Source organism: Ornithorhynchus anatinus, chromosome 3 (assembly GCF_004115215.2).
Source record: "Ornithorhynchus anatinus isolate Pmale09 chromosome 3, mOrnAna1.pri.v4, whole genome shotgun sequence".
Taxonomy (NCBI): domain Eukaryota; kingdom Metazoa; phylum Chordata; class Mammalia; order Monotremata; family Ornithorhynchidae; genus Ornithorhynchus; species Ornithorhynchus anatinus.
The window spans coordinates 122,508,720-122,526,612 of NC_041730.1; the positions used below are offsets into that span (position 1 = coordinate 122,508,720).

A 17,893-nucleotide genomic window follows, 5' to 3' on the forward strand; every position below is an offset into this window, starting at 1 on the left:
AGTGAAATTTGGTAAAATTAAAATCCATTCCCTATGCAGACGCAACCCAACTACATTTTAGGAGCTGGGAAGCAGTGTGGCTCAGTGGAAAGAGCCCGGGCACTGCCACTTGTCAGCTGTGTGACTTTGGGCAACTCACTTAACTTCTCTGGGCCTCAGTTACCTCATCTGTAAAATGGGGATGAAGACCGTGAGCCCCACGTGGGGCAACCTGATTACCTTGAACCAACCCCAGAGCTTAGAACGGTGCTTGGCACATAGTAAGCACTTAAATACCATCATTATTATTATTATTATTATTAATCCCTGCAACTTTTACTCAATTCCTCATAGGCTGATTTCTTTTTAGATCCTCCACAATTTCTTCCACTCTTCATTCTTTTGGAATACTAGTTATTTCCTTTGCAACTAAAGGATGCTAGGGTGAATGGAAGAGTCCTGCTGAGTTCGTGGCACTTACAACACAGTTTCAGACACAAAGAAACAATGGATGAATTGGAATCTTTCATGAATTCACCTTTTAAAGGTCACAGTTATTCAGAGGAAGTCAGTCAAAGTTCTTACCCAGGAGTGCCATGCACAGCTCGGTTTCAATGTGTCCGTCTTCAGTCAGGGCCCCCAATACCAACCCATCAGCACCATGAAGTTTGGCGAGTCGGATGTCGGCCTTCATCACCTCCACCTCACGATCCGAATACAAAAAATCTCCACCCCTGGGCCTGATCATCACAAACACGGGGATCTGGACACACTGCTTCACCACTTGAAGGACACCTGCAGAGGTAGGCGGACCAAAATCGGGGCCAGTAACCAAGAATTTCAAAGGAAAATGTGAAGGTTAAAAAAAACCCCACCATTTCCAAATCGAGTTGGATTGAGTCTATTCTTATTCTTCTCCATACTTTGGATGGAAGCCTAGATTTCACCTCTGGTAAAGAAGAAACAAAAGGAAGGTAGGGGGAAAAGAGGAAGAAAGACAGAGCAGAAGAATAAGGAAAAGAATACTTCTTTATCCCCCAGCTTTCTCTAATAGTAAATAGCATCTGTCCATGCCTCCATTGGATTGTAAGCTTCTGGAGGGCAGAGATGGTGTATCTTCTGTTGTACTTTTCCAAGTGCTTAGTACAGTGTCTAGCGCTCAGTAGGGCTCAGTAGGTGCCACTGATAGACTGAAGGAAACGAGCAAAGGAAGGCCCAATATTTTTAGAGCACATATTAACAATAAGACTCCTTGCAGAAATTCCTATGATACCTGGAGTTCTTTCACTGGAATAATTATTTGAAGGGAGAAAAGTATGGATCTAGGCATAAAGAGATCTGGGTCCTAATTTCCACTCTACCACTGACTTGCTGTGTTACTCTGGACAAATCATTTAACGTCTCTGGGCCTCACTTCCCTTATTTGTAAAATGGGGATGAGATACCTACTCTCCCTTCGTCTTAGGCTGAGCCCAGTGAGGGACAGGAATTCTGTTCATCTGACTAACCTGCATTTACCCCAAGTTTAGTATACTTCTTGACACATAGTAAGTGCTTAATAAATACTATAATTACTCATTGTTATTAGGAGAATCCCTGGAACTCCTTTTTCTTCTTCCTAGTCTTTGGCAGCAATATTTGAAACCAACTACTGCATGGGAGGGTACCATAGAGTTGGTCGACAAGAACCCTGCCCTCCAGAGCTTCCAACCTAGCGTGGAAGACAGACATTAAAATAAATTGAAAGGCAGTGGAAGCAATGAAGAAAAAAGGATATATGTACTGTGGGGGTGGGGTGAGTATCAAAGTGCTTGGCGGGGGATACAGTTCTAACTGGATCCAAGTTCTACGACTTATAATACGTTTGAAAAACAAGCCCAAAGGAGAATTGCCTAGCATTTTCCCAAAGTCAGGGAAGAGAAAACAATTGGATTTTATCTGGGAAATTTGGTGAGGAAAACTATATAGTAAAAGCATCTGCAGCTGGCTCCTAGGCCTCATCATCCCCTCGACGGCTCAATACTACGGTGAATATAATTCACCATTTAATGGCCTCCTACCGCGAATATGCCAAGAATTCATGCAAACTGGAAGGAGGCCAGGAGATACCATACTCTGAAAAGTGGCCCTCACCCATGCTGGGTGTCGTTCCTCCTTCCAGCAAGCTAGAACACAACTCGAGCCGGCCAGCACCTGCAACGAAAAAACAGGTTAAAGTTCACGGACTGCTCCCCAAAAGTAGCCGAATCGTCTCTATAACACTCCAAATGAAGGTGAAAATGTCCAGTGTACTCAACGAATACAACATCTCCTGGAGATCAGGGAATAGGGCCTTGGGGGCCTGCCGGTGAGATCATCTGCTGGATTTACCAAATGAAGGGAAGGGGTGTGGGAAGAGAAGAGGTGCTGTGTGGAAGACATATAGGAATTATTTCTCCCAAGGGGAGAGAGAAAGATCCAGTCCCTGAGGGTTGTGACTGCTCTGGAAGGAAATAGGTTGAAAGGGAGAAACAAAGCCAAGAGGAATCTGCTCCCTCTGCTCCCTTCCCCTTCCCCCCTTCACCTCACCTCAGCTAAGCCCCCTTCCCCCCTTGCCCTCCGCTCCTTCCCCCTCTCTTTCTCTCCCCTCAGCACTGTGCTCATTTGTATATGTTTTTATTACCCTATTTATTTTGTTAATGAGGTGTACATCCCCTTGATTCTATTTATTGCTATTAAGTTGTCTTGCTTTTGTCCGTCTGTCTCCCCTGATTAGACTGTAAGCCCGTCAATGGGCAGGGATTGTCTCTGTCTGTTGCCAAATTGTACATTCCAAGCGCTTAGTACAGTGCTCTCCACATAGTAAGTGCTCAATAAATACTACTGAATGAATGAAAGTGTACAAGAAAACTATTCGTGCATCCTCGTGAAACATGGATGAAACTGTAATAGAAACATACCTTATGGGCTCTTCATTTGACTGGGGACATAATAGTATTAATTATGGTCTTGCTATGTGCCAAGCACTGTGATAGCTTCAAAGTAATCAATCAGCCAATTGTGTTAGTGAACACCTTCTATGTGCAGGGCACTGTATTACGTGCTTGGGAGGGTACAATATCAAAATAAACAGACACCCAAAGAGCTTACAGTCTAGCGGGGGAGACAGACATCAATATAAATTAGAGACATGTTCATAAGTGCTGTGGGGCTGGGAGGGGGCTGAATAAAGGGAGCAAGTCAGGGCTTCCTGACCCTGACTCAGGGGGATGAATATAGAGAGTGACACAGAAGGGATTGGGAGACGAGGAAAGGGGGCTTACGGGCCCTGTTCCAAATGGGCCTCAAAATCTAAGAGGTAGGGAGAGATGATGACATCTCCCTATTTTACAGATGATGTTAACTGAGGCCCAGAAAGTTTAGTGACTTGCCCAAGGGCATAAATCAGCCAGTGGCAGAGCTGGTATTAGAACCCTGGCCTTTGCTCTTTCCATCTCTCAAGTCCACCTAAAATAAGACCAAAGCTGCCTCTCAGAGTGAAGAAATACCGAGCTCAAGTTGCTCAATGTCATTTTTGGCTCATACGTAAGGACTAAAGCAAACTCTCTTCCCCTCTTCAAAGCCCTATTGAGAGCTCACCTCCTCCAGGAGGCCTTCCCAGACTGAGCCTCCCCCTTTCCCTCTGCTCCTTCCCCCACCCCCACCCTCTGCTCTTCCCCCTTCCCCTCCCCTCAGCACTGTGCTTATTTGTATATATTCTTTGTATATATTATTGTATATATTATTTGTATATACCTTATTTATTTTGTTAATGAGGTTTATATCTCCATGATTCTATTGATCTTGATGATGTTGTCTTGTTTTGTTTTGTCCTGTTTGCTTTGCTGACTACCCTGTTTAAACTGTGAGCCCGTTATTGGGCAGGGATTGCCTCTGTTGCCGAATTGTACATTCCAAGCGCTTAGTATAGTGCTCTGCATATAGTAAGTGCTCAATAAATACTATTGAATGAATGAATGAATACCCCAAAACATAGCAGTCTGAGGAGTACAGATTGGAAGCTGATGTCCCACTTTCCTGTCTTGTCATGTGCCAAGGGGTAGTTCATTTTTTTCTCCCCGAGTTTGTCTTTAAGAAAGCTAGCAAAAAAGGGTGAAATTGAGGCTGTTCTAGAACAGCCAGGGCCTGGGAATTTGCCTTACGAAAAGCAGCAGAGAAACTTGGAAAAACAACAACAACAACAGGGAGAATGACTTGAGACCAAGTGGGCCATGACAAGCAACTGGAAGAATAAGCAATGCGGTTATTCGGAGAAACCCTCTCTAACTCTTGAGCCTAGATAAACAGAAGCTTTCTGGAATTCCTTTAGCTAATCACAATAGGACACCCCCAAACTCTGCCCAATCCGCAGAGGGACCACACAAAATCTTAGAGGGGAAAATCCTTAGAACACTTTGCTTCAATTGGCTTTAATGGGGCACAAATCAATCATCCAATCAGTTGTCTTTATTGAGCGTTTTCTGTGTGCAGAGCACTGTACTAAGCGCTTGGGAGAGTATAATATACTACAGTTGGTAGACACGTTCCCTGCCCCAAAGCAGCTTACAGTCTAGAGGAAAGTCCTCCTTATAGACAAGTGGAGTCTGGTTTTAAGACATTCTCTCTCATTTCGGGGAGGGCCAACTATTGTTCTTGTCTGTCCGTCTCCCCCGATTAGACCGTAAGCCCGTCAAAGGGCAGGGACTGTCTCTATCTGTTACCGATTTGTACATTCCAAGCGCTTAGTACAGTGCTCTGCACATAGTAAGCGCTCAATAAATACTATTGAATGAATGAATGAATAAAATATTAAGACAGAACAAGGTCAAAGTACCGACCTAATGGGACCTTGGAATGTTACAAATCTTTGTACCTCATGGTAGAGAGATAAGAAATTCACTTTACAGTAGAGATTAGCAGAAATATCAACTGTTCATCTAGATTTTGAAATAGGTATATTTGTGTGTCTCTGTATCTGCCTGTTCTTTTGCCTTCAGGGCATTAACTGACCACTTACCGTGGGCAGAACACTATACTAAGTGCTTGGGAAAGTACAATAAAGTAGACATGTTCCCTGCCTTCAAGAAATTTACAGTCCAGACTGGGAGACAAATGTTAATATACATTATAGGTCCCATCTTCAAGAAATCTACAGTCTAGACAGGGAGACAAACATTAATATACATTACAGGTAAGGGAAGCACAGAAATAGGCATCAGAAGCAGTATGGCCTAGTGGCAAGAACATGGGCTTGGGAGTCAGTGAACATGGGTTCTAATCCTGCCTCCGCCACTTGTCTGCTGTGTGACCTTGGGCAACTCACTTAACTTCTCTGTGCCTCACCAGGAAAATGGGGATTAAGACTGCAAGTCCCATGTGGGTGTCCAGTCTGATTATCTTGTATCTACCCCAATGCACAGAAGAGCGCTCAGCATATAGTAAATGCTTAACAAACACCATAATAAGTGCTGTATGGGTGGGGGTCGGGGAGAGAACCGGAGAGCTTCATTAGTAGGGATTCCAGTGTCTAGGTGAATCGGGAGGGAAAATAGGAGGAGAGATTAGTCAGGGAAGGCTTCCTGACAGAGATATGATTTTAATAGGACTCTGAAGATGGAGAGAGTGCTGGTCTATCAGATAAGAAGGGGGAGGGAGCTGCATGAGGGAGAGTGTTAAGCAAGGGGTGATGGTGTGACCGTATTTTGGGGTCTATGTCTCTGCCTGGTTATATTCTTAGATTTCTATTTCTGTGTTTTCATGCTGCCTGCAGTACCATGACACTAATCTAAGTCTCTAGACGGAGGGCTCATTGTGGGCAGGAATGTGTCTACCAACTCTGTTGTATTATACTCTCCCACAGTAAGGACTCGGAAAATATCATTAATTGATCGACTGATTGGGGATAACGATCTTCACACTGGGTGAATTCCCCAAGGGGATCCTTTTAGAGGCAGCTTTACTTACATAGCTTTCTCGAGGCTACTAACGCCTGATTTCGGCATTGCCAGCAAGCAAATAGGAGAAATGCTTTTGGAACAAAGCACATAACTCTCCCATTCCCCGTCCAGGGTCAGACTCTCCCGTCCTTCCCTCTCCTCTCCAGAGACCACCCACTTATCAGCCCCCATTCTCCTGGAGCCAGAAGCCTGCGTCCTATTTCCTTTCTCCTGGCCCTGCTCCCAGGAAGGAGGAAAGCTGCAGAAACTCGGAAAGGAACAGGAGAAACCCTATCAGCACAGAGCACGAAACTTTCCTAAGCCTCCCTGGATGAGATTCTCCCCTCCCCGCACCTCCCTGGAGATTATCTATTTACACCCAATTTTCCTGCAACTGAATAGGTCTTGAGCGACTAACTTGGTTCAGACACCCTTCCAGTCACCTGTCCAAATCTCCTCTCCCACCCCCTGAAGTTTCTGATATCCTTTTCCCACTGAATTTTTGCTATTGCTACAGAAATAATGATAGTAATTTTGGTGTTTGATAAGTGCTTACTATGTGCCACAAATTGTACTAAGTGCTGGGGTAGCTAGAAGACCATCAGGTCCCAGGCAATGCTCACAGTCTAAGTAGGAGGGAGAACAGGTATTGATTCCCCATTTTGCAGATGAGAAAACTGAGGCATAGAGAAGTTAAGTAATAAGAATAATAATTGTGGTATTTGTTAAGCGCTTACCACGTTTCAGGCACCGTACTAAGTGCTGGGGTGAATATAAGCAAATGGGGTTAGACACAGTCCCTGTCCCATGTGGGGCTCACCGTTTCAATTCCCATTTTACAGATGAGGCAACGGAGGCACAGAGAAGTGACTTCCCCAAGTTCACAGAGCAGAAAAGCGGTGGAGCCGGGATTAAAACTCAGGTGCTCTGACTCCCAGGCCCACGGTCTTTCCACTAGGACAAGCTGTTTACCAAGAAAGAGTTTGGATTGGTAGTCGAGAGACCAGTGAACGAGTACTTGTTGCCCACCATTACTCACTCTCCTGGGTTCAAACCTCAGCAGGCAGATTTTCCCACCCAACAGATCCAGTCTAGGCATGGCCAGCACTCAGCAGGAAGATCTGCCCACCGATCAGATTCTCCCTAGGAGAACCCTATCAAAGGAAGGAAATGGAGAGGGTGGATCACAAACCAATGTCTTAATTGAAATAATCCCAACAAAGACTTCCTGGAAATCTTTCATTTGTCGTGGGAGTCATAGATTAGCAAGCTGAAAACCTATTGTCTAATAGGTGTTTATGTTTGCTCATTCTTCCTCCAATCCACCTCCCCCATGGAAAGGTACCAATGTTGGGAAGCAAAATAAAAATCCAAACTAGGGAAGACTGGGCATTTCCATCAGTGACATTAAAGCACTCCCACTCGACATAATGCAAAAATGGCATGATAATTTTCTTTCTCAAAAACCTTGTCTGAAAACATCGTGAGTCCCTGAGCACATCCTGTACCCACTCAGGGATCAATCCAGGGGCTCCTGAACAAAGAAACAACATTCGTTGGGTTCACTGACTTGGTGAACCTGGCTTGCGCTTATTTCTCCGTCTATATAGATGAAAAACACTTGCCAATTGCAAATGTTTCTAAAGCGGTACTCTGTCAAGAGTGGGATGGAGGTGAGCGTGAAAAAAGTGTAACATACTCAAGCTGGAAGTACTAGGGGGCTTCTGTGCTGACCCAGGTCACAAAGCCAAAGAGCACAGAGTTCCCAAGAGGGAGTTCCCAGAAGTGAGTTCCCACAATGTGAATCTCTCCTTCTTGCCTTTCCCACCTACTACATCATTCCCCTCATGCCCTGAACAGAAAGGGAGGATATTGTAGGAAAACTCCCTAGTGTGTCAATTGGGTTGACTTCCCACTAAGGATTCTATGATTCTTTGTTAGGAATTATCAGGATTCATTTAGTAGTAAGGGTATTTAGTGAGCACCCACTAGAGGCTTTATTAATACTTTATTAAGTATTTGGATCAATCAATGGTATTTATTGAGTGCTTACTGTGTGCAGAACGCTTAGAAGAGTACAGTATTATAGAAGCTCAAGACCTGTTGCCTATTCCATAAGAAGCTTACACTTCAGTGGGGAACAGACATGATAATACTTATAATTTGAATTCTCATTCAAAAAAAAAAATAGAACAGGGTTCCCATCTGCCACTCGATTCAACTCCTTCCCCCATCCCTCTCACCTCCTCTTTCTGCATTCATAGCCGATTCCACTGAATCAACACAAACTTCCATGAGAAATCCACTTGCCATTCCTACAATCACAGAGAATAAAATAAACCTATTATTACGAAAATCACATCCATAGGCCCAGGGTTAACCATATGAAGAAAACTGGGTCCATGAGAAATCCACTTGCCATTCCTACAATCACAGGGAATAAAATAAACCTGTTATTATAAAAATCACATCCATAGGCCCAGGGTTAACCATATGAAGAAAACTGGGTTCATGAGAAATCCACTTGCCATTCCTACAATCACAGGGAATAAAATAAACCTATTATTACAAAAATCACATCCATAGGCCCAGGTCTAACCATATGAAGAAAACTGGGTCAGTGTGTTTGGCTTTGCTTGGAAGGAGGTGCTGTCTGTCGTGAACAGCAAGGCAGGAGAATGCAGCTCAATCCGCCAATTGCATTTATTGAGCATATACTGTGTGCTCAGCGCTAAGTGCTTGGGAGAGGACAACACATCAGAGTCGGTAGACACGTCCTCTGCCCATAACGAGCATATAGTCAAGAGGAGGAGACAGACATTAATATAAATAATTGCCGATACGTACATAAGTGCCGTGGGATTGAGGGTGGGGTGAATAGCAAATGCAGAAAGGGTACTGATCCAAATGTGTGGATAGTGCAGAAGAGAGGAGTTGGGGAAAAGAAGGTTTATCTGGGGAAGGCCTTTTGGAGAAGTGAACTTAATAATAACACAGTGCTCTGCACACAGTAAGCCCTCAACAAATATGATTGAATGAGTGAATAAGACTTTGAAGGTGGGGAGAGTGGTGGTTTGGCATATATTTAGGGGGAGGGAGTTCCAGGCCAGAGGGAAGACATGGGAAAGGGGTTGGCGGCGAGATAGATGATATTGGGGCACAGTGAGTAATTTGGAGCTAGAGTGTAGTAGGAGATCAGTGAAATAAGGTGAGAGGCGGTAAACTGATTGAGCGCTTTAAAGCCAAACTCAAAGAGAAAACATTTTTGGAATTAAAAGAAAGGGCAAAATAAATTATTAAACAGAATAAAATGTGCATTCTGCCTAACTCTGCTCATCACCAAGATAAAATGGACCATTAAGCATAAACTCCCCCAAGTCCATCCTCATCTACTCAGTGCTCTCATACCTCAAAATTCACATTCTCCTTCTTCTTAGGGATCTCTAAGGACTTCTCCCATCTACTTGCAAAATCCACCACCACCTCTACCTGTGTTCTGGAATCCATTCTTTCTTACCTCTTCTATTTGCTTCCACCCTTCTTCCATCCCTCACCATCATCTTCAATCTCTCATTCTCTGCTGGTTCCTGTCCCGCTGCCTTCAGATTTGCTCAAATCTCTCTTTACAAAGAAAAAAAAAAACTCCTCTGAATGCCAATACAACTTGCAGTTATCACCCCTTTGCCCTTGTCCCAATCCTGCCCAAACTTCTTAAACAGGTGAGATACACCTGCTGTCGTCTACCGCCCCTCCACCAATGCCTTTCTTCAGCCACTCAATCTGCTTTCTGCCCTCTTACCTACATCGAGTTTATGCTCACCAAGATTTCCAATAACCTCCTCCTGGCCAAGTCTTGTGGATTCTATTTGATCCTAATCCTTCTTGGATCCCTGGCTACCTTCAACACGTTAGAGGAATTCTTTCTCAAACGAACTGCTGCTCGTCCGTAGTTTCACTGACACACAACCACAGTTCTCCTCTTACCTCTGACCTTCCCTTTTTACTCTTCTTCACTGGCTTTTTCTGCCTCTCAACCACTAACTGGAGGTGTCTCACAAGACCCCGTTCTGTGCTGCCTTTTCTTTTCCCTTGTAACTCACTCTCAAGGAGCTTATCTCACATGAATGGAATGACTTCTTGTGGATGACTTCCCAATCGACTTCACCAATTTCGACCTCTCTCCCGCTCTACCATCTTTCACGTTTCCTCTTGCCTTCAAGTACCTTCACAGGGATATTCAGGTCATAAGTTCCTACGGGGTTGACCCTGTGGGAGCAATGCCCCACTACTTTTGCTACTTTTAAGGCAGGAAAGACCGCAAAACTAGCCTGCTCCACCAACTCTTGCCCCGTAGGCCGGGGCCAGAGGTGGGCTAAAGTACGGGCTGAGGTCCTCAGGACATGAGCGGGGCCCGGACGGAAGTCGGAGCTCTGTAGCCGCGGCAGCATCGCGGCTCCTGCGGAGACGAGTCTTGCTTGGTCCTGTGGGGTGAGGTGGGGTGGTGGTGAGTCAAGTGGGTGGGCAGCTCTGTGGCGGAGCCTCTGGCTCGCATCTGGCCATGGTGCCCAGAGAAAGCCAGAGGGGGAGGAAGATGGTTCTCATCCTTTTGTGCCTTTTCTCTTCCTTCTTTTCCTCCCTCTTCCATTCTCTCCTTTTCTTCCCTTCCCCTTCCCTTTTTCCTCCCTAGTGCCCTCAAAGCCTCACCCCCAGTGCCCTTCCCCTTCTGAGCTCCACCAGGTTCACTCCAGAAAGTTGTCACCCCCGGCCTCAGGGGCGGCTTAAACGCAACATGGCTAAAATGGAGCTCCTCATCTTCCCTCCTGAATCCACTCCTCCTAAATTCTTCCATCTAATTTGAAAACTGAATTTCACTGTCCTTGCTCAGGAAGCTCATTCTGATTGTGTCAACTCTGAGTCGTTCTGACACTAAATCCTGCTAGTTCTTCCTCCACCATACTTTCCTCTACTTCATCCCTGTTTTCCTCCCTGGTTCGACCCCCTGTCATTTACACTTACTGCACGGACCTTTGTACCTCCAGCTTTTTCGCCTTATGTCTACATTATACTATATATTATGCCTGAATCTTTCTAAAACTAAATTCAACACATATTCTTCCCTCTCGAAAGCCTCCAATGAGTACTCTCTGGCTTCTGCACGGAGGAAAAAACCAAAACCTCTTGACAGTTGGCTTCCACTACCTTTCCTTCTTTCACATCTCCTCTTTTCCACTGCTTACTTTTCTGCTCATGCTTTTACCAAGCCAATCTTCTCAATGTCCCTCGATCTCCTGCTTCTAAGCCCTTCCCTCTAGCTGGACCTCACTGTCCCTTCAAATCCAACAGACCATAGACCTCTCCATCTTCAGAGTTCTTACTTCCTCCAAAAGACATTCCAGGATTAACCACCCCCACACACCACATTGTCAAACCAAGAGCTAACCCAGCATTTATGCTTTTACAGCCATCCTTTGCATACAGGTATTTATCAATTTTTATATATTCTACTATTCTACTCTCTCTCCCTACCCTTTCTGATGGTTATTCATATTTCTACCCCCTATTTTAAATTAGCATCTGCCTACCCCCCCTTTTCGACTATAAACCTCTTAAAGAGAGGGATTGTGTTCTACTACTTCGAATGTTCTCTTCTAAATGCTTAGTACAATGTTTTGCACACATTAGCTGGTCAATAAATACAACTTACTGATTGATAACTGATTATTCTACCAATCTGTGTGGACAGGAATGAATCAATCTGTGGCATTTATTGAATACTTACTGGGTGCAGAACACTGTACTAAGCACTGGGAGACTTTGAAATCGATCTCAATCGCTAAAATAAAAAATAATGGTTATTAAAACACCTGGTTCACTTAATTTAAGAGTTCCACCAGTGGCTCAGTGGAAAGAGCCCAGGCTTGGGAGTCAGAGGTCATGGGTTCGAATCCAGGCTCCGCCACTTGTCGGCTGTGTGACTGTGGGGTAAGTCACTTCACTTCTCTGTGCCTTAGTTACCTCATCTCTAAAATGGGGATGAAGACTGTGACCCTCACGTAGGACAACCTGATTACCCTGTATCTCCCCCAGCGCTTAGAGCAGTGCTCTGCACATAGTAAGAGCTTAACAAATACCAACATTATTATTATTATAGTATGAAACAGTGTGGGCTGGTGGAAAGAACACGACCCTGGAAATCAGAAGACCTGGAAATCTGCCTCTGCCACTTATCTGCTGTGTGACCTTGGGCAAGTCACTTAACTTCTCTGTGCCTCTGTTACCTTATCGGTAAAATGGGATTACAGCTATGAGTCCTACTGGGACTCAATTATCTTGTATCTACCCCCAGAGCTTAGTACAGTGCCTGGCACATAGCAAGTGCTAAAGAAATACCATAAAAAATTGTTTGCTTGAAAACTAATGTACCTTTTTTTTTTTAATTTGGGGAGATAGTCTGTGACCTCATTATGGTGGCGTGGCTCAGTAGAAAGAGCAAGGGCTGGGGAGTCAGAGATCATGGTTCAAATCCCGGCTGCGCCGCTTGTCAGCTCTGTGACTTTGAGCAAGACACAACTTCTCCGTGCCTGTTACCTCATCTATAAAATAGGCATTAAGACTATGAGCCCCATGTGGGACAACCTGATCACCTTGTACCTCCCCAGCGCTTAGAACAGTGCTTTGCACATAGCAAGCGCATAACAGATGCCATCAATATTATTATTATTATGGCTTCCCGTGAGCAAGGAGAAACACTGACCAGGAAGTACCTACTATATGATCTCTTTACACTCCTTTAAAAAAAGGAAATTCTTCCCTGAGTTTCATTAAAATGGTGTTTTTGGGGGATTTAACTTTTTTCCATCCATTTCCCTGGAAGCCAATTAAAATTTCACGAATCTACATCACTTCCCTGATTAGTTTTTGAGGGTTTGTACAACCTTTCGGCCCAGTGCCGCCTCCCTTGCCTTGCCTCTTGGAATGTGCCCCCCACCTTGGTGGCTGTGTTCCCCTGGGCCTTCCTCTGTGCCCTTTCAGTTCCTTTCGTCAGTCGGCATCCTGCCCGGTCCCTCCAGCCCAGTCAGAGGGGACATGCCTGCCCCTCAACCCTGGGGTTGCCCCCTTCGCTGTCATTCGGCTTCGACCGAGAGCCAAGGCCCAGATGCCCCTCGCCGCCGCCTGCCCGGCCGTCCGGCCTCCACTCAGCCGCCGCCTCGGTCCCCAGAGCCCCAGGGTGGCCGGTTAAATAACAATAGTGGCATTTGTTAAGCGCTTACCACATGCCAAGCACTGTTCTAAGCGCTGGGGTAGATACACGTGAAGCAGTGTGGCTCAGTGGAAAGAGCACGGGCTTTGGAGTCAGAGGTCTTGGGTTCAAATCCCAGCTCGGCCACTTGTCAGCTGTGTGACTTTGGGCAAGTCACTTAACTTCTCGGTGCCTCAATTCTCTCATCTGTAAAATGGGGATTAAGACTGTGAGCCCTATGTGGGACAACCTGATTCCCCTGTGTCTACCCCAGTGCTCAGAACAGTGCTCAGCACATAGTGAGCGCTTAACAAATACCAACATTATTATTATTATTACAAGGTAATCAGGTTGTCCCACTTGGGGCTCACAGTCTTAATCCCCACTTTACAGATGAGGGAACTGAGGCAAAGACATTCCAGGATTAACAAACCCCACATCATATTGTCAAACCAAGAGCTATCCCAGCATTTATGCTTTTACAGCCAACCTCTGCATACAGGTATTTATCAATTTTTATATATTCTACTATTTTACTCTCGCTCCCTACTCTTTTTGACGGTTAAATGGCTTGTTAACTTGGGCAAGTTAAATGGCTTGCCCGAGGTCACACAGCAGACAAGTGGCAGAGCAGGGATCAGAACCCACGTCGAGAGGAGCAGCGTGGTTTAGTGGCAAGAATGCGGGCTTGGGAGTCAGAGGTCGTGGGTTCTAATCCCAGCTCTGCCACTTGTCAGCTGTGTGACTGTGGGCAAGTCATTTAATTTCTCTGTGTCTAGTTACCTCATCTGTAAAATGGGGATTAACTGTGACCCCCACAGGGGACAACCCGATGACCCTGTATCCACCCCAGCACTTAAACCAGTGCTCTGCACACAGTAAGCGCTGAACAAATACCCACATTATTATTATTACTTGTCAACTGTGTGACTTTGGGCAAGTCACTTCCCTGGGCCTCAGTTCCCTCATCTTGGAAAGAACACGGGCTTTGGAGTCAGAGGTCATGAGTTCGAATCCCAGGTCTGCCACTTGTCAGCTGTGTGACTGTGGGCAAGTCACTTAAATTCTCTGTGCCTGTTACCTCATCTGTAAAATGGGGATGAAGACTGTGAGCCCCACGTGGGACATCCTGATTCCCCTGTGTCTACCCCAGCGCTTAGAACAGTGCTCGGCACATAGTAAGCGCTTAACAAGTACCAACATGATTATTATTGAACTGAGCCCTGGGGCGGATAAAAGCAGATCAGGTTGGACGGGGTCCCTGGCCCACGTGGGGGCTCACTGTTTCAATCCCATTTTCCAGATGAGGTCACTGAGGCCCAGAGAAGTAAAGTGACTTGCCCAGGGTCACCCGCCAGACGAGCGGCAGAGCTGGAATTAGAAGCCACTTCCTTCTGACTCTCAGGCCTGTGACCTTCACGACCATTTTAGAGAAGCGGCATGGGGTAGTGGAAAGAGCCCGGGCTTGGGAGTCAGAGGACTTGGGTTCTAATCCCGGCTCTGCCACTTGTCTGCTGTGTGACCTTGGGCAAGCCACTTCACTTCTCTGGGCCTCAGTTACTTCTTCTGTAAAATGGGGATTAAGCTTGTCAGGGGTCCCCGTGGGGCAACCTGATTACCTCGTATCTTCCCCAGCGCTTAGAAGAGTGCTTGGCATATAGTAAGCGCTTAAGAAATACCACGATTATTATCTCAGCACTCAGCGATAATGATTGTGGTACTTGCTAAACCCTTACTATGTGCCAGGCACTGTACTAAGCACTGGTGTGGATATAAGGAAACCGGATTGGACACAGTCCCTGTGCCATAGGGGGTTTATGGTCTTAATCCCCATTTTAAACGGAGGCCCAGAAGAGGGAAGTGAGTGGCCCAAGGCCCCAAAGCAGGCAAGTCTTGGGGCTGGGATTAGAACCCATGACCTTTTGACTCCCAGGCCACTGCTAAACCATAGTAATAATAATGATGATGATGGCATTTATTAAGCGCTTACTATGTGCCAAGCACTGTTCTCAGCGCTGGGGTAGATAGAAGGTGGTCCCCCGTGGGGCTCACAGCCTTCATCCCCACTTTGCAGATGAGGTCACTGAGGCCCAGAGAAGTGAAGTGGCTTGGCCAAGGTCGCACAGCTGACATGGGCGGAGCCGGGATTAGAACCCATGACCTCCGACTCCCCAGCCCGGGCACCCAGCAGACGCCTAAGCAATAAGCCAGTCCGATTATGAGCATTATTCCCTGTTCCCTCCCCCGGGGTCATGGGGAGGAACCACCCGGACCCGTTTGGGATCTGAACCCACCCGACTCTAGGGTTCTTCGTCCCCGGGGGTGGGGACGGTGAGGAAGAGGAGGAGGAGGAGAGGAGAAGGAGAGGAGGAAGGGGGGAAGGAGGGGGGGAGGAGGAAGGAGAGAAGAAGGGGGAAGGAGAGGAGGAGGAGGAAAAAGGGAGGGAAGGGAGGAAGAAGGTGGAAGGAGAGAAGGAGGAAGAGGAAGAAGGGAGGGAGAGGAGGAAGAAGAAGGGGGAAGGAGAGGAGGGGGAAGAAGAAGGGGGGGAAGAGAGGAGGAGGAAGAAGAAGGGAGGGAGAGGAGGGGGAAGAGGAGGAAGAAGGGAGGGAGAGGAGGGGGAAGGGGGAGGGAGAGGAGGAGGAAGAAGAAGGGGGAAGGAGAGGAGGGGGAAGAAGAAGGGGGGGAAGAGAGGAGGAGGAAGAAGAAGGGAGGGAGAGGAGGGGGAAGAGGAGGAAGAAGGGAGGGAGAGGAGGAGGAAGAAGAAGGGGGAAGGAGAGGAGGGGGAAGAAGAAGGGGGGGAAGAGAGGAGGAGGAAGAAGAAGGGAGGGGGAGGAGGAAGAAGAAGGGAGGGAGAGGAGGGGGAAGAGGAGGAAGAAGGGAGGGAGAGGAGGAAGAAGGGGGAGGGAGAGGAGAAGGAAGAAGAAGGGGGAAGGAGAGGAGGGGAAGAAGAAGGGGGGAAGAGAGGAGGAGGAAGAAGAAGGGGGAAGGAGAGGAGGAAGAAGGGGGGAAGGAGAGGAGGAGGAAAAGGAAGGGGGGAAGGAGAGGAGGAGGAGAAAGAAGAGGGGGAGAGGAGGGGGAGAAAGGGGATGGAGAGGAGGAAGAAGAAGGGAGGAGAGGAGATGGAAGAAAAAGGGAGGGAGAGGAGGAAAAAGGGGGAAGGAGAGGAGGAGGAAAAGGAAGGGGGAGGGAGAGGAGGAAGAAGAGGGGGAGGGGAAGGGGAAGAGGAAGAAGAAGGGAGGGAGAGGAGGAGGAGGAAGAAGAAGGAAGGGAGAAGAGCAGGAAGGAGGGAGGAGAAGGGAGGGAGAAGAGGAGGAGGAAGAAGGGGCAAGGAGAGGAAGAGGGAAAAGGAAGAAGGGGGAGGGAGAGGAGGAGGAAGAAGGGGGAAGGAGAGGAGGGGGAAGAAGAAGGGGGAAGAGAGGAGGAGGAAGAAGAAGGGGGAAGGAGAGGAGGAAGAAGAAGGGGGGAAGGAGGAAGAGGAAGGGGGGAAGGAGAGGAGGAGGAAAAGGAAGGGGGAAGGAGAGGAGGAGGAGAAAGAAGAGGGGGAGAGGAGGGGGGAGAAAGGGGATGGAGAGGAGGAAGAAGAAGGGAGGAGAGGAGATGGAAGAAAAAGGGAGGGAGAGGAGGAAAAAGGGGGAAGGAGAGGAGGAGGAAAAGGAAGGGGGGGAGGGAGAGGAGGAAGAAGAGGGGGAGGGGAAGGGGAAGAAAGGGGGAAGGAGAGGAGGGGGAAGGAGAAGGGAGGGAGAAGAGGAGGAAGGAGGGAGGAGAAGGGAGGGAGAAGAGGAGGAGGAAGAAGGGACAAGGAGAGGGAGAGGGAAAAGGAAGAAGGGGGAAGGAGAGGCGGGACAGGAAGAAGGGAGGGAGAGGAGGAGGAGGAAGGAAACAAGCGAGCAAATGAGGAAGGCGGGAGCCGAGAGGCCTTCGAGGCTGCTCGCCTCAACCCAACCCTTCCCTTCCCGTCCCGTCCCGTCCCGTCCCGTGGCCTCCCGCCGGGGCTCAGGCTGCCCTGCCTCCCCCCTCACCCGTTCCTGCGCGCGGCCGGCCCCGCCGACCCCCCCACACCCCCGCCACGTGACGAGGCCCGCGCGGCGCCGGACGCCTCCCCTCCGCCCTGCACACACACCCCCGTCACGTGACGAGGCCCGGGCGGTGCCGTACCCCCCCACCCTCGTCACGTGACGAGGCCCGGGCGGTGCCGGACTCCCTTCCTCCCCCCACACACTCCCGTCACGTGACGAGGGCCGAGCGGTGCCGGACTCCCTTCCTCCCCCCCCCCCCCCACACACTCCCGTCACGTGACGAGGGCCGAGCGGCGCCGGACTCCCCCTTCCGCCCCTTCCCCCACACCCGTCACGTGACGAGGGCCTGGCGGTGCCGGACTCCCCTCCCACGCACTCCCGTCACGTGACGAGGGCCGGGCGGTGCCGGACCCTCCAACACACCCCCGTCACGTGACGAGGGCCGGGCGGCGCCGGACTCCCCCCCCCTTCCGTCACGTGGTGACGAGGGCCGGGCGGCGCCGGACTCCCCCCCCACCTTCCGTCACGTGGTGACGAGGCCCGGGCGGCGCCAGACCCCCTCCCAACACACCCCTGTCACGTGACGAGGGCCGGGCGGCGCCGGACTTCCCCCTCCACACACTCCCGTCACGTGACGAGGCCCGGGAGGCGCCGGGCTCCGCCCCCACGCCCCCTCACGTGACGAGGGCGGGGCGGCGCCGGAC

General features: G+C 48.5%; 1 protein-coding gene across 9 annotated transcripts in view; it reads right to left on the minus strand.

The window, feature by feature from the left end:
* Positions 1-17,784, minus strand: part of CUTC (cutC copper transporter) — a 27,426-nt gene extending 9,642 nt beyond the window's left edge. For 2 of the 9 annotated variants that reach the window (XM_029061197.1, XM_029061191.1), the window contains exons 1-5: positions 13,205-13,244; positions 9,451-9,554; positions 8,177-8,248; positions 2,113-2,172; positions 565-774 (exon numbers count right to left, since the gene is read on the minus strand). In XM_029061197.1, the coding sequence (XP_028917030.1) occupies positions 565-774; positions 2,113-2,172; positions 8,177-8,248; positions 9,451-9,493 (385 nt within the window). In that variant the 5' untranslated portion in view covers positions 9,494-9,554; positions 13,205-13,244. Of the gene's footprint in view, positions 1-564; positions 775-2,112; positions 2,173-8,176; positions 8,249-9,450; positions 9,555-11,712; positions 11,768-12,356; positions 12,442-13,204; positions 13,245-15,467; positions 15,508-17,192; positions 17,238-17,760 lie in introns of those variants that run through there. The other 7 variants (XM_039911600.1, XM_029061192.1, XM_029061196.2 and 4 more) reach the window with 7 other exon arrangements.
* Between the last annotated feature and the right edge of the window lie 109 nt (positions 17,785-17,893).